The following is a 15740-nucleotide window of genomic DNA, read 5'->3' as shown; positions in this document are numbered from 1 at the left end:
TTTCACAGTGTTGGACCGAAAGCAAAATACCTGCAGAAAATCTCAGACAGATATCCCAGGTGCCTGTGGTTTACAAACAAAAAGTCAAAAATAATAAGAGTACCGTAACTGAAAGTGTGAAGCGAGGAGACAGGCTCCAAGGATGCCTGTTTAAAATAAACAGATTAAAGATATGTCTACCATCAGCTGGAAGATGTTAAAGGTGATTTGAGAGGCAAAAAAACACAGAGAGAGGAGGTAAATTTGGGGTGCTTTTAAAGGCCACAGAAAGGGAGGAAGGCAAAAGTGAGTGATGGGGTTCAATCCACCAGGCAGTACTGCAGTGCAAACCTTTCAGAAATTAACAATCTTACTTGGCTCAAAAAGACTTGTGCTGGAGAGCTTCCTCGTGGATTGCAAGAAGTGGAAGAGAGGGGTCCCAATCAGATTTTTCAGCTTGAAGAACAAAAGTCTGAAGTCATTGCTGAAATCATACATTAGGATATCATAGTATGTGACAGCCCCAAGTTGCAATCCATCGTACTGTGCAGAGGCAGTCACTGGCAGCTGATGGCAGCACAGAAAGTACTCGTGCAAGGTCTCCTTCATGTTATATGTGAAAGAGGGGGAGAACTTGAAGTGGACCCCCTCCGATGGCCTACACCAACAGTAGCAGCTTTGTTTAGGAGCTTTTTCATGTGTAGAAATAGCAGCAGCTTTAATTACATTGGCAAAAGCCCATTATTAGAATAAGAAGAGGAAGGAAGGAGGCATGGTATAGCCTGATCTTGCCAGATCTCAGAAGCTAAGCAGGGTTGGTACGGGTCAGTACGTGGATGGGAGACTGCCAAGGAAGACAGAGATTGCTCAGCAGAAGGAGGCAATGGTAAAGCACCTCTGCTCATTTCTTGTCTTGAAAACCCCTTATAGGGGTTGTCTTAAGCCAGTTCTGCTTGACAGCTCATACACAGAGGAGACAGAGAGAGGGAGTGAATAGAGGGGCTGGGCTAAAATATTCGAAGGAAGTCTTCAGGAGGAAGACATCTGTTAGAAATGAAGGGCAAACTCTGGGTTGAATCCAACAGGAAATTTCCGCGAACAGAGAGCATTTCCCCCTACCCACAGCAGACCTCCAACTCCCCCTTTATGATGTTCCTGTGGGGTCCTGCAGGGTCCCTCACCCCTCTGACAGTAGCATATCTGGGGCATTCTGGTCTGCAGTGGAACTGGGAAAGTGAGAACAACCTGCCCCACTGGAGGAAGTCCCTTTTGCCAGCAAGAGATCTGTTCCAGGACTCATCCCATTGCCGTTTCCTCACAACAGCGACTCTCTTTCTCAGCTCAGCACAACAACCAACTCACCACCCCAAGCACAGTAGCTGGGAAAAGATAAAAATGGACAAACAATCAACCTAAAGCATGTTTTCATTTGGAAGGAAAGGTCGACCTCTTTGTTAGCAAACAGATTCAAAACAGCACACTTCTAGCCCAATGACTTCTAAGTCCTCTGGTATTTTAAAAAGTATTTTTTCTAAGAAATAGTAGAAGGACAACAAGGAAAACCAAAACCAGAGTCTGTCCACATGCACAGTTATCAGATCTGAGTGTGCACTTTCAGAAAGGACATTACGGAGTGAAACGTTCTGAGAGGCAAAACAGAATTTGATGCCTCCAAAAAAAGCGCGTGGATGTTAATTTCTAAAATCAGCCATTTCAGTATATAGATCAGCACTTCAGAAAGCACGCCTACCTTCGTAGTTTGCCAGGAAACCTTGAGCACTGACTGCATAATCGCTCACAAGCCACAAGGATAGCACCATCCCAGTACTCACGATGGGAGGAGGCAACTGGAAACCGGTTAACCTGGAACACAGTCAAAAAGAGAAAAAGTCTCACATTAAGACATCCAGACTTAAATACAGAGTCACTGGATCACCATCCTGTCTGGAAAACACATGACTTTTGTCTTATAATGAGAGGATATTGTAAAACTGGGTGACACAATCTGTGGGGCAAATCAGAAACAGAGAAATAGAGATGGGCATGAACAGCAATACGAACAAGAAAGCAGCCCAATCAGCTGTTCACAAGCAAGCTGTTCGTGAGGCCCCGTTCCCGGCGAACATGTGTTTGTTCCAAGCCCTCTTCATGGCGTTCGTCAGCCATTCGTAAAGCCAGACAGTCTGGCGCCTTTCAATCAATTCCTCTGGCAACATAGGCATGGACTGTCTGAACGCTGTCTGAACTCCTTCTGGCTTTCCTTCTGGCTTGTAACCCCTCAAAGTAGCTTCCAGCAGACAGTCCAGTTTTAGCCACTGTGAAAAGAAAATGACAGGAAAGGGAGGGACCCATGGATCATGGCTTTCTCAGGGTCCAATCTCTCTGAAACTTGGGGGGTCTTCAGAGGACAGTGAGGACTATTTTCCCTACAAATTTGGTGGGTATTGGACATTGGGAAGGTCAGTTTGTAACCCCTCAAAGTAGCTTCCAGCAGACAGTCCAGTTTTTGCCACTGTGAAGAGAAAATGACATGAAAGGGGGAGACCCATGGACTCTCCTTTCTCCGGCTCAAGTTCAGCTAAGTCCCAAAGGGTCCATTCTGGCTCCCACAAACCTCCAACTATAGACATGTTCGTGAACATGTCATATCCATCGATGTTCGTGAATCCCTGTTTGTGGATGGCAATGAATATCGTGTTTGGGTTTTTTTCCTGTTCGTGCCCATCTCTAATCAGAACCACATGAAGAACCAAATGTCCCACATATCTGCTGCTCACAATGTGCTTCTTTCTTATAGAAGCTGGAGCAGTGCAGTGCTTGGAGCATGGAGTGTGGATCAGGGAAAACTGCAGGACTGCATTCAGAATCCATTTTAAGCCTATACGTGTTTGGGCCCAACTTGTGCTCACAAACATGATGTGTTCTTCCCTTCCTGGGTGCAGAGTCCCAGGTAAAAAATGTGACCTGCAAATGCAGACATGCAGGTCAACCAGAGTTCATTTTCCTGCCACAAACAGGTTTTTTTTTTTTTTAAAGTGGAGAAATCTAGAAGATATATCCCTTCTCTAAATTGGATTGCACCTTATCTCTTTGCATGAAATGTATAGCTGTATCTACATGTAATTTACTCTGAGAAGCACGGACACTTTATACTGGCACCAGCACTTTGGAATTGCTGCTATTACAGAATACTAATTTATGTTGGAGGTTACCAGCATTACCACTTTGCACTTTAGAAGTTTATGATTGTACTTTTCCTACACTGCTAGGCTGGTTTACTAATATGATTTAAATATGTTCTGTGTATTCTGTTGATGCCTGAATGATTTTTGCGCTCAGTAGTTATTATTCTTGTGTGCATTCCAGAATAATTGATTATAAATGGCACTTCATAAATGATTGTAATGATTCATTATTGTTATTATATGACAGCTTAATCTGTGGTTTGAGTAAGTTGATCATGGCATGTTTTTCCCTTGGCATAAACAGGTTTTAAGACAGGCTTACAATCCCAATCAGAATTTACTTGCCTTCTTGCATTCATAAGTTACGTTACTTTCTTGACAGGATCTGCCTCATGGAGCAGAAGGAGAAGAGAAGCACACAAGCAAGTGTAACAACGAGCTGGGTTCATGCATGTGTCATCTTAAAGGGATGTCTGAATGCAGCCCTGGTTTCAAACTCTCACTGGTGGTCTTTGGACGTTCCTGTCTCTCAGTTTATCCTACCTCACCGGGCTGTTCTGTGATTCATACACTGCTCTGAGCTCCTGGAAGGACAGCTAATACCAATATAACATTTTAATAATAAGGAAACCCAAAGCACAGACAGAAAATAAATGGAAGAACCAGGGGCATGGTGTGCCAGTTGGAAGAGGGTCCAAATTCTGAAATGTTACATGGTCACCTCTGAAGAAGGGAACTGAGAATATAACCGTTCCTATGTCATTTATTCATGCATTCATTGTAACTCACAGGATTAATGACCAGTTGTGAACTTAGTACACTCTGGAGTGCAACCAAGAGCTATTTTGCATAACAAAATTGGCACGATTGTTTTATTTGAAATAGGTTTGAGTGGGCTGGTACCCATTTTGGTATATGATGCAACAGTCCTGAAATAGCTTCAACACAACTCAAATTGTATTTATCATAACACCATCACAAGTCCAAGATGATTGGCTAACCTGTGGCACATCTAAAATTAGGAGAGCTCTACTAGCAGGTAATGAGTTGAAGGAACTCAACTTCAACCCATGTGAAGCTCTACATGGGGTGGGGGGGGAGGTGAACCACCATTCTCAACCTAGGCATCTGATTGGGTGTAGAGAGGCAGTTCACATGCACACACTTATGGTCAGGGCCTTAAGATGTGCACTGACCTCACATCTGAATGCATAATAATGTTCTTCAATTTCAAATAAGCTTTGCTAGGGGCTGAGGGCTCTGATGAAAAAGCATAGCGTTCTGTTCGGGTGGGGCAGAGAATTCAGCTTCTCAAGCACTGCAGCTTTCATTTAAAAGAAGAGCATGTTTCTAGCACATCTAACAAAAATATCCTCAAACGCAAGCAGATAATGCCTGGAAGCTCTCAGAAGATGGATATGTTGCTGAATAAGACTCCTGGCTCCCTAGCCAAGCTCGATGGCTAACAAAAATAGGATCAATTATGTAGAATAGTAAACAGTGGAGGATTAATTATTCAGTGCAAGAAAAATATGCATATTTACTCTCAATGCTTTAATACTACTTACTGCTTAATCGTAAACAAGTTTTCTTGGAAGTAAATCTCAGCACGATCAATGAGACTCACCTCCTGGCAAAAGTGCTACTTCGGATTGTGGCCTTAATGGGCGTAATTTATGGGACGCAGAATTCAGCTTCATTTACATAGCGGTTGGGTTACCGAGTGCAGAAAGCAGGCTTTTTAGCATGCACCTTTGCTCCTGAGATGCTGACAGGTTTTGGGATGAATGGAAACAGAAGGAATCTTCTAAAGCAAGGGAGGCGCTAAGATCTTGCAAGATCCTCCAAGACTAGGTAGGTAAAGGTAGTCCCCTGTGCAAGCACCATTACTGACCCATAGGGGATGTCGTATCACAATGTTTTCTTGGCGGGCTTTTTAATGGGGTGGTTTGCCATTGCCTTCCCCAGTAATCTACACTTCCCCCCCAGGAAACTGGGTACTCATTTTACCGACCTCGGAAGGATGGAAGACTGAGTCAACCTTGAGCCAGCTACCTGAACCCGGCTTCCTCCAGGATTGAACTCAGGTCATGGGCAGAGCTTGGACTGCAGTACTGCAGCTTACCGCTCTGCGCCACGGGCCTTCAAGACTGCTACCCATCAAAAGTACTGAGCTAGTTGGACCAATGGTCTGACTCAGCTTCATCTGCTCATCCATTTTGATTAAAAAGTAATGCCCTTCATTTACATTTTAGTTGCCAACACAGCAATTCATGGGCTTGGCTTGAAAAGGCTGTCTTTGTATATGAATTAAGAATAATTCTTGGTGACATTCTGAAGCCTCATTTCTCTCTCTCTGAACAGCTTTTCTTCCTTAGCTAGATGGCAACTGTTAATTTTATTAACAACCTTTTTTTTTGTTCAGCAACCATTTCTGAACTAGCATATTCAATCCCAGGTATTAATTCCCAGCTGTTCTATTGACACAGCCAGGAAACGGCTCATGAACATTTCTGACGAACAATTACAGTTTTGTCGAAGGCTTTCACGGCCGGAGAACGATGGTTGTTGGGGGTTTTCCGGGCTGTCTTGCCGTGGTCTTGGCATTGTAGTTCCTGACGTTTCGCCAGCAGCTGTGGCTGGCATCTTCAGAGGTGTAGCACCAAAAGACAGAGATCTCTCAGTCACTGATCTCACTGAGAGATCTCTGTCTTTTGGTGCTACACCTCTGAAGATGCCAGCCACAGCTGCTGGCGAAACGTCAGGAACTACAATGCCAAGACCACGGCAAGACAGCCCGGAAAACCCCCAACAACCAAATTACAGTTTTATCTTCTAATCCGACTGCTTCTCACCTGGCTAAGACAATTTACAAAATAGATTTAAATGTGGATTTTAATTTGAAAGTGGAAAAAAAACCCTTTCCTCCCCTTGGCTTCCATCAGCTTAAGATATAAAATGCTACTATGTAAAAGGCCTCTACTGCTAGCCAACCTGTTTTTTGTTGTTTTTAAACTCCAGAAACAGTCTAAGAGCAGAACCACAAGTGACAAAAGGCACAGATTGGACACTTGTCTGCTTCCCTCAAGTTTTGATGGGAAATGTAGGCAACTTGGCGGAATGTTGGACAAGTGACAGTTGAAAAGTCCATTGGACAGCAGTCAGAGAGCGAAGCTGCGAGACCAGGATGCCTACATTTCCCATCAAAACTTGAGGGAAGCAGACAAGTGTCCAATCTGTGCCTTTTGTCACTTGTGGTTCTGCTCTAAGAACTCACAGCCAAAAAGATTCCAATCGGATGTAAAGCAGATTTAGTAGAATCAAATCAGTGGCCGTCTTCCGCTTCTGATGTACAATTCCTAATGCCTTTCTACGAATTCAAACAACTTTATTCCCCTTTATCTTGTCTAGTCTAAAATTTTAATCCTTTTTTCCCTATACTGAGGCACACATTTTTTAAAATTATTATTTCTGAATTAAAATATGAGACTCACATAATTTTGACAGGCAGAGAGAGAAAGCCCCCCATTAACCTAAAAGAACAGACACATATCTTTATTGCAACTAAGGACCAAGCTAGAAGTGACAAATTACACTTGAATGGCAAGTGAACAGACTCAGGGCCAAGCTACAAGTGACGAATGACACTTGAACGGCAAGTGGATTGAGTGGAGGGCAAGTGAACAGGGAGAAATACACTTGCTGTTCAAGTGTCATTCGTCACTTGTAGCTTGGCCCTCATGTGTGTTCCTCCTTGTTCACTTGCACTCCACTCGATCACATAGTGAAGTGCAAGTGAACAGGGAGGAATACACGTGAGTCTGTTCACTTGCCATTCAAGTGTAATTCGTTACTTCTAGCTAGGGTTGCCAGCTCCAAGTTGGGAAATTCCTGGAGATCTAGGGCGTGAAACCTGGAGAAAGAGGGGTTTGGGGAGAGAAAGGACCTTGGCATGGCATAATTCCATAGAGTCCACCCCACAAAGTAGCCATTTTCTCCAGGTGAACTGATCTCTGTGGCCTGGAGACCAGTTGTAATTCTGGGGAATCTCCAGCTACTACCTGGAGGCTGGTAACCCTACTTCTAGCTTGGCTCTAAGGCACAACCCAGTTACTATTGCCTTCTGGGGCTTGGTGTTAAGGAAGGGGAACAGGGTTTCAATTTTTGCCATTTATAACCGGCCATTCCCCAGCTATGCAACTAGTTAGCATTGCAGGAAGTGTTTGGCAACTGGTGGGAATGTTGGGGGGACTACAGTTTTCCAGGAAAAAACTTGAAAAGAAAAATAAGGCCTTGTAGGAACTTTCTGTGAGTAGACAAGACCTTATTTTTCTTTTTCATGTTTCTCCTGCTGCCGCTTCCAGCAGTGGTGGGCAATGAGACCTGGGGTGGGGATCCCCTGAATCCACAGGGCATGTTAAAGGAGGAAAAGACATCACAATCCCTCCAGCCCCTTTAAAATGCTAACAACAAAGTAGGGAGAGTAGGTTCCCTTAGCAAAACCATGCAAAGAAGCGGCCTGTGACTCCTGAAAGCTACTAATGAAATAAATTTGGAGTGAAATCCTAAACAGACTGACTCCAGTCTAAGAGCCAAACTACACAATATGAATGACCCCCAAACGACATGCTAACAGACTTACACGTCTCCCTATTGCTTTCCTGTAAACTTGTCTATTGCTTTCCTGTAAACTGTGTTGGCACGGGTTTCTTCTGCGCTCCTCCAAGATGCACGAATGGTATCCCATCATGCATCGCTAGTTTGTGCATGCTAGCCCTATCCATAAGTGTGAAGGGATGTACACTGGGTTTTAAAAAATCCTAACTTCACACATAATTACAGTAAAGCCACAAGGGGAAGTCAAACCTCTGATGATGGTTTTTCAATTCAAAACAAGCATCCCCACATGGTTAGAATCTGTTATTTAAATAGATAAGGGAAAGATGAGCAAGCTAGCCTTTCCCTCCATTAAATGGCTAATAATGGCAGAGAGGCTGCAGTTTTGATTTGTAAAATCACACAGGAATGGCAGGGTTGGATTCCCTTTGCCCTTCCCATCCGAATTGGGTTTCTGCCCAGCTATCATTCCCCTTTAAACAACAGGTTGTGAACCAAAAGTCAAGTCTCTGCTGGATCTGGGCCAGGAATATGTCTCATTTGGTGCAAGACTAGACACAATACTCACTAGGGAAATTATTACAACTTCTTAACTAGAGATGTGCCCCAGGCAACAGCCATCTCTGAAAACACTGTCCGTGGGAAAGCAGGATGAAAGACAGATCCGCTGAAATATTAAAGGAGGTGGAACATCTAAGCAAGAGTACAGAATGAGGAAGGCAGAGAGGGCTCAGGAACCAGTGAAAGGAGCAGAGCAGGTCTGCCACTGTGTTTTGCTCCCAGAACTCTTGTACCTTGATAAACTACAACATGCTTTGTGTAGGGCTGGCCTTGACGGCAATTTGGAAGCTCAAGTGTGGCTTCTCACCTTCTCATCGGGCTTAGCTCCTACATGCATATTGCATCAATTTCAAAGCAGCTGCAACTTGTACTTTCCTTTCAAATTCAATTTCAAAATAAGCTGCACTTGTTTCTGGGGATCTTTCAACTTCCACGGACTTCTGATGCAAGCTATAGCTGGTATTGACTGTATGTTCCTTTCACTGGGAACTGAAAATAGCTAAGGTATTCTGTTTGTTTACCAACTGCCCAGCTACCCAGTAAGCACTTTTTCTGAGTTGGCAGAAGTGCTCCTGGATGTGGTGTTGGAAGACACCTAGACTGATTGTTTTGGGGGACTTTAACACCCATGCTGAATGTTCCATGTCAGGATCCGCCCCAGATTTTATAGCTTCCCTGACAGCCCTGGGCATCTCTCAAATAGTGACAGACCCTATGCACAAAAGAGGCCACATCTGGGACATTTTTGCACTGAACATTTGAGGGAAAGTCTTATTCCAGGGTTGGAGATTTGGCCCAAACCATGGGATGTCCACCCACTGCTGAAGGCAAAAGTGAATATAGTCCCAACACCCTGGAAAAAGGGAAGACCCGTTAAAATGATTCACCCACAAAGGCTCATCGATCCTTCTAGATTTCAAAATGCCCTGGGGGATTTTAGGATGCTCTATTGAGGCTGTTTAAGGAGCTTGGAACGCAAAGCTCCTCGAAGCTATTGACATCACGGCTCCTTGCTGACCTCTCCATCCTTTGGGACTGAAGCCAGCCCCATGGTTTACCACAGAGTAGGGTGACGTAAAGAGAGGTGGGCTGTTTTCACATGTCTTACTGGCTGTGGAACATCGCTCAAAGCTCCCAGAACGACAGCGTCTACCTGGTGCGATATCACGCGAGAACAAGAGTGATGACGGGAAATCACGCCAGGAAGACGCTGTTGTTCCGGGAGCTTTGCGCGATGTTCCGCAGCTGGTAAGATGTGTGAAAACGGCCCTGGAAGACACCTAGAAAGACACTGGTGGAAAACTCACGCTGAAACGAAGAGAGATTTTTTACAGAGCCCATTGGAAGACCTATGAAGCAGAAATGAGAGCAGCAAAGAAATGTTATTTTTCTGCAACCATTATATCAGCTAGTTCATGACCATCTCGGTTGTTCAAGGTAGATACATCTTTTAACTCCTGAATCTGAACTGTTAGCCTCAAGAACAGACAATTAGCCACGAGGCCTTTGCAAAGCTTTTTGCTGATAAAATAGCTTGAATACTCTCTGATCTGGATGTCAGCTATAATACAAACAAGGTGGAAGAAATGCTTAATACACCATCTGGTTCATGTATGGGCCACTTCGAACCAGTTACAATGTGGGATCTTGAGAGAATCCTGGCATCTGCTAAAGCCACTACTTGAAGCAGCAATAAGAGCAGCAAATAAATGTTATTTCTCTGCTGGATCCTTGCCCATCTTAGCTGTTAACATCAAATAAGGACCACATAAATGAGGTCTATCGTGAATCTGTCACTAACTCAAGGCACCTTCCCTCAGCCACTCAAATAGGCGGTTACCTACCCACTAATTAAAAAAAAAATCCTCAGATAAAAATGACGTGACCAATTATCACCCAGTCTCTTTCTGGGCAAAGTGATTGAGAGAGCAATAGCTGATCAACTCTAGTGCTTTGGACTTTTTCCAGTCTGGATTCAGGCCAGGCTATGGAATGCAGACAGCTTTAGTAGCTTTAATGGATGATCTGCATCTGATCTGCTTCATTATTGCTCCTCCTGGACCTATCTGCAGCCCTTGATACAGTAGACCATACCAATGTGTTGAGGTGTTTGCCAGCAGAAGTGGATATCAAAGGATGTGCCTTGGGTTGGTTCAAATTATTTGCAATGCAACAGGCTCAGAGGGTTGCAATGGATTACTTTTTTGTGTCTCATTAAAGCTTATGAACCATCCGGCGTCAAGATTTATATCCCAACTCCGCATGGCTGTGAATGCCTTAGATACGAGACCTAGAACACAGATCTCTCTTTCGGAGAGCCAGTCAGTTGGAGCAAATAATTTATCGAGGTTCTCCTCATTCTAACTATTTTCATCAAGGCCCAGGCAGATTTTTTTTTACAGTTTAATGTTTATTCTTTATTGAAATAAATGCTAACAGTTTTAATAAAGCAAGATCTCAAAATATAACGGATTACAATAAAACCTATGATAATTGAACGAATAAATGTAACAAGTATTAACTCTCCTACCATCTCTCAATTAAATCTAAGATTGATTTAGAATAAGATTTACTATGAAATGCATTGAATTTTCAGTAAGCACACATACAAATATATTATTCTCACCTAGATCTTCATGAGATTTCTTTCTGCACAATCCCAACTCCTCATATAGGTGGTATCTTTTATACTAATTGACATTTGCTAACTACTGAGAAATCAAAGGTCTTTCACAAGTGGTATCAATATAAAAATATTATTGGCTTTAGATTTAGCTGGTTTCTAATCATGTGACATTCTACCTAGCCCAAAAGTGATGCTATGTCCAGATGCAAGATTATAACTCAATAGAAGGTGACAGGAAAAGTAAATCATCCTTGCTCCATTTTAACTATTTATCTACTACTGTTCACTACTTTTAACTGGCTGTCAAAGATGAAAGGAACATCTGCGTGGTTATACAATCTGATAAAAAACTACATTGAAGTTCATACACAGTTCAGTAGAATACACACATACTACTATGGTATAACATGCTCTAATTCATATTCCCGTTACAGGATCACTGTTGGACACCAGCTATCTCCAGAGTGGAATTTATCTTGCAGGGTTCCACAGGGTGCAATCCTATCCCCCATGTTATTTAACCTCTATGCAAAAGCCTTTAGGATAATTCATTCGTAGCTATGGCACTGGATGCCATCAACATAAAGATGTCCCCCAGGACAGGATGCAGCAGAAATCTTGGGTCACTGCCTGACAGCTGTGGTCAAATGGCTGAAAGCTAACAAATTGAAATTGAACTCAGACAAGATAGGAGTGATGCTGATTGTGAATGCAGAGACCTGAAAGGCATTGTACTCCCCACTTTCGAGGGAGTTTTTCTGACCCTTACAGACTTAGTTAAGAGCCATGGGGATATACTGGATCCAGCGAAACTGCTAGAAAAGCAAGTTATGGCAGCTGCAAAAACACTTTCTACAACCTCAGTCTAGCCTGTTAGATGGCCCCCTGCCTTGACACAGCCAATCTGGCCACCTGGATCCATGCCATAGAATCACAGAATCATAGGGTTGGAAGGGGTCAAAAGGGTCATCTAGTCCAACCCCCTGCACAATGCAGGAAATTCATAACTATCTCCCCTTCCCCCCCCCCCCCCACACACACACCCAGTGTCCCTTGCTCCATGCCCAGGTGATGGCAAAACACTGCCAGGATCCCTACCCGAACTGACCTGGTGAAAATTGCTACCTGACCCCCAAGGTGGTGATTGGTATTACCTTGGGCATGTAAGAAGGGGCCACAAAAACTAAGCACTGATGTAACTCTTCCTGCCCTACCTGCCATGGTAACATTGAGACATGACTACTTAATGCACTGAACATAGGCCTTCCCTCTAAGTTAACTCGGAGGCTTCAGCTGGTGCAGAACGTTGCAGCTCAATTATTATCGGCAGCTAGGAGGAGCATGAATAAATATCTTTCCTATTCTGCAGTCACTTCTCTGGCTACCTATCACTCACTGGGCTCACATGTCTATGGGACCACTTCTTTCCCTATCTTCCATCACAGCAGCTCCACTCATCTGAACAGTGCCTTTTGCAAGTGCCACTTTGTACAGGGGCAAAATCAACAGCTGCCCATGCTTGTGCATTCCCTGTGGTGGCCTCCACCTTATGGAATGACTTGCTTGAAGAGGTCATAAAAGCGCCCACTCTCCCAGCTTTCCGCAAACTATGCAAAACTGAATGGTTCAAGAGGTCTTTACCCAAATAGGAGGGCTGTTCTGTAAGGAAGCGGTCTTAAAGAGATGCATCAGTGGAGAGGCAGGGATCATAGACTTTACTACTATGTACTATCTGTTGCTTTAAGTATGATCCTTCTGGGCAGTTCTATATTGTTTAATACATCAGTCTTAGAATTGCTTATGCTCTTTTCCAGCATTTTTTCAACTTTGTATTGAATTTCTGCTGGTTTTAAATCCTTGCAAATCAGCATTTATATACCCTATTACATTGTTTATTGAAATGTCCTTGAAATTGACTATACTAACTTACACTGTGTAATCCGCCTTGAGTTTCCATGAGAAAGGCATCCTATAAATGACACAAATATATACATAAATAAAAACCTATTTGTTTCCAGGTTCAATTCAAGGTGTTGATTCTTACCCTTAAAACTCTTCACAATCCCAAACCAAACATATCTGAAGGACTAGGTCTCCTTTTACCAACTGCATATATCTTAGTAGCTTTTCCTCTTGGTTGGCTTGTTCTGTCTTCATCTGTTCCTGGGCCTTTTCAATCACTGCCCCTGGGTTGTGGAATGGAATTCCACCGGCTATCTGCAAGGCATCGCCTCTGATGGCCTTTCATAAGGTTTGCAATGGAAGTTGACTCCTTACCTAAATGAATCTCCAGATTTGCAAGGATTACCATGTTTTTTCCTCTGCCCTTTAGCGGAACGGTATTATGTTTGGAGCTAGAGAGACATTTGGTCAACAACTGATTTTTATATTTTTTTAAAAATGTGGGCTGCCATTTTTTCTCCTTCATCCCAGAAATAACAACATGAAAACAGTAATACTCAGACCACCTAATCTGATGCAGTCTTCTAAAGGCCGCATGCGAAAGGCTTTTCTATCGTGACCCAAAACATCTCTGCTACCCCATCATCCCAATTTGCTCATATTTTTGGAGTGCTGAACAGCCAAACCGATGAAGAGTTCTGAAGAACTCAAAAGCTTACCCTCTATTTTTTCATATTTAGCTGAGTCCTAATACAAGGGTATTGCAAGCTGGGGTGGGGGGCAGGGGGAGGATGTGTTTTTAGACCCACATTAGGCAGCCAGCAATCCCTTTTGTAAAGACTGTCTGCACAATTCCACTTTTGCAAAAGAAAACACGCTGAAAATTCAGGAACGCAGATGTATGAATCAGTAACAGCACTTCAGAGCAGCAGGAATGAAATCATGCAGGTCTCAGCAGGATTTTAAAACATGGTTTGCCCCACCTTGAACTTTAGGGCTCAATTGGATGACATATTTGAACAATGACGACGTGGCGACCTGGGGATTGGAAAGACGTCAAAGGTTATTAAACACCATAGATCCCACCGATTTACAACAGCGCCAGGGAACCTGCTTCTTCTCTTTGCTCTTGAAAAAATTAAAACCTAATGATTAGAAGTACATTCTTTGAAATCCCATCGGAAATGTGTAAATAATGTGCCAACGGACCCCTGCCTGAACAAAGAGAGCTGGCGCTCCATGCTTCAGCAGCTTTTAACAGAAAACCTCGAGAGTCATTAGCTGCAGAATTCTTACAGTATCTAAATACAATAACTTAGGATGCATTCGTTACCAAGCCTTCCAGCGATGGTGGGAAAAATTCCCTCCACCAGACTCTAGCAATAGTGCCCAGCAGCAGACCAAGACGGCATAAAAACCATCAAGCTTGGCCTCGTAAAACAATCCGGTGCATTTCATGGTGTCTCAGTGCCATATTTAGATGGGGGGGGGGCTATTGATGACATTAACAGGTGGGAAAGACATAAAGTGGATTCAGACATAAAATACCAATCTCTTTCAAGATTTAAGAGTCAGAAATTGCTTAAAATTAAATCTGGTCTCTCAACAGGGAGATCCCCTCCCCAGCAGCCCAACCCAGATCAACCTGCTGTTATTTTTTCCTAACCTTGCTCATGTGCCTTGAACAGCCTAACATACAGATTCCAGATATCTGATGAAGTGAGCTCTGATATTCGAAAGCTTATACCCTGGAAATCTTGTTGGCCTTTCAAGTGCTACTAGATTCAAATTTGGTTCTTCCATAGTTTTAAAATGACCCCAGAGAGAGAGAGAGAGAGAGAGAGAGAGAGAGAATGAGAGAGAGAGAGAGACAGAGAGAGATGAAACAATCTTTTGCTGTCTGTGAATGTGGGATACAGACAATTAAGGACTCATGTTTATGGTCAACCAAGAAGCTGGGTTCTGGACCAGGGTCCTTCTGCATGCAAAGCAGGTGTTCTTCCACTGAGCCACAGTTTCATTCCTAAGTTCTGTGGTTTGGAATACAACCGAAGCCAGAGAAGAATTCTTGGGTAGCTTGGTGGCAATTGTGAACTTGGGTGACATTTGATTTCCGGCCCCCAGATATGTGTATACACCAGAAGGGGCTGAGTGGAGCAGCATCTGTGTTGCATTCAGAAGGTCCCAAGTTCAGTCACAGCATCTCCACCGGAGACCTTGGAAAGCCATTGCTAGTCAGAGTGAATAATGTTGACCTCGACGGGTCGATATCCTAACTGAGTATAAAGGTTGCTTCGTGGGTTCATATATGCTATCAATGCACTGTTGGTAGGCTTTGTGGTGGGAACCAATTAATCACAGCCACTCATGAAAAGTGACACATGGACATTTTCTTGGAGGATACATGTTCTTTTCAATAAAAGGGGTTTCTTAGTAATGTCAGTGCCCTGACGCATTGAAGAGAGTCTTCAGCACACACACACACACTTCACATTCATCTGACAAGAGCACCAGGCAAGAGAATCATCTGCCAATGGAGAGGCAATAAGACTCCTATCAGCAAAGACTCACCTGCCATGGAGCCTGAGAGTTATCACCGGGGAAGAACTGCACCTCGTGTACACAACACCACACAAACTACACAGCTGGTCACATGTTGTCAACAGGAAGCATACTGGGGTGCCAGCAACTCTGTGGTCATTAGGAAGAAAGGTATTTTTTAAAAAATCCAACAACAGGAGATTCTAGCAGGCACAACCTACTTTACTTTGCTCTCCCTCAGTCCCATAAGAGATTGCCAGGATAGGTGCCACCTCTGGACTCCTCTCCACTGCATTTGTGTGCAACTCAGGGCCAAGCTAGAAGTGATG

The 15740-nt window shown here is 43.5% G+C and overlaps 1 protein-coding gene across 1 annotated transcript in view; it reads right to left on the bottom strand.

Moving 5' to 3' along the window:
• The window catches only part of CSMD2 (CUB and Sushi multiple domains 2), a 490403-nt gene extending 488589 nt beyond the window's left edge, over positions 1-1814 (bottom strand). The window contains exon 1 of the mRNA XM_054999125.1: positions 1730-1814. Within this exon, the coding sequence (XP_054855100.1) occupies positions 1730-1799 (70 nt within the window). The 5' untranslated portion in view covers positions 1800-1814. The remainder of the gene's footprint in view (positions 1-1729) is intronic.
• Positions 1815-15740: the final 13926 nt, after the last annotated feature.

The sequence above is a fragment of the Eublepharis macularius genome, chromosome 15 (assembly GCF_028583425.1).
Source record: "Eublepharis macularius isolate TG4126 chromosome 15, MPM_Emac_v1.0, whole genome shotgun sequence".
Classification (NCBI taxonomy): Eukaryota; Metazoa; Chordata; class Lepidosauria; order Squamata; family Eublepharidae; genus Eublepharis; species Eublepharis macularius.
This window is presented reverse-complemented; position numbering and strand designations above follow the sequence as displayed.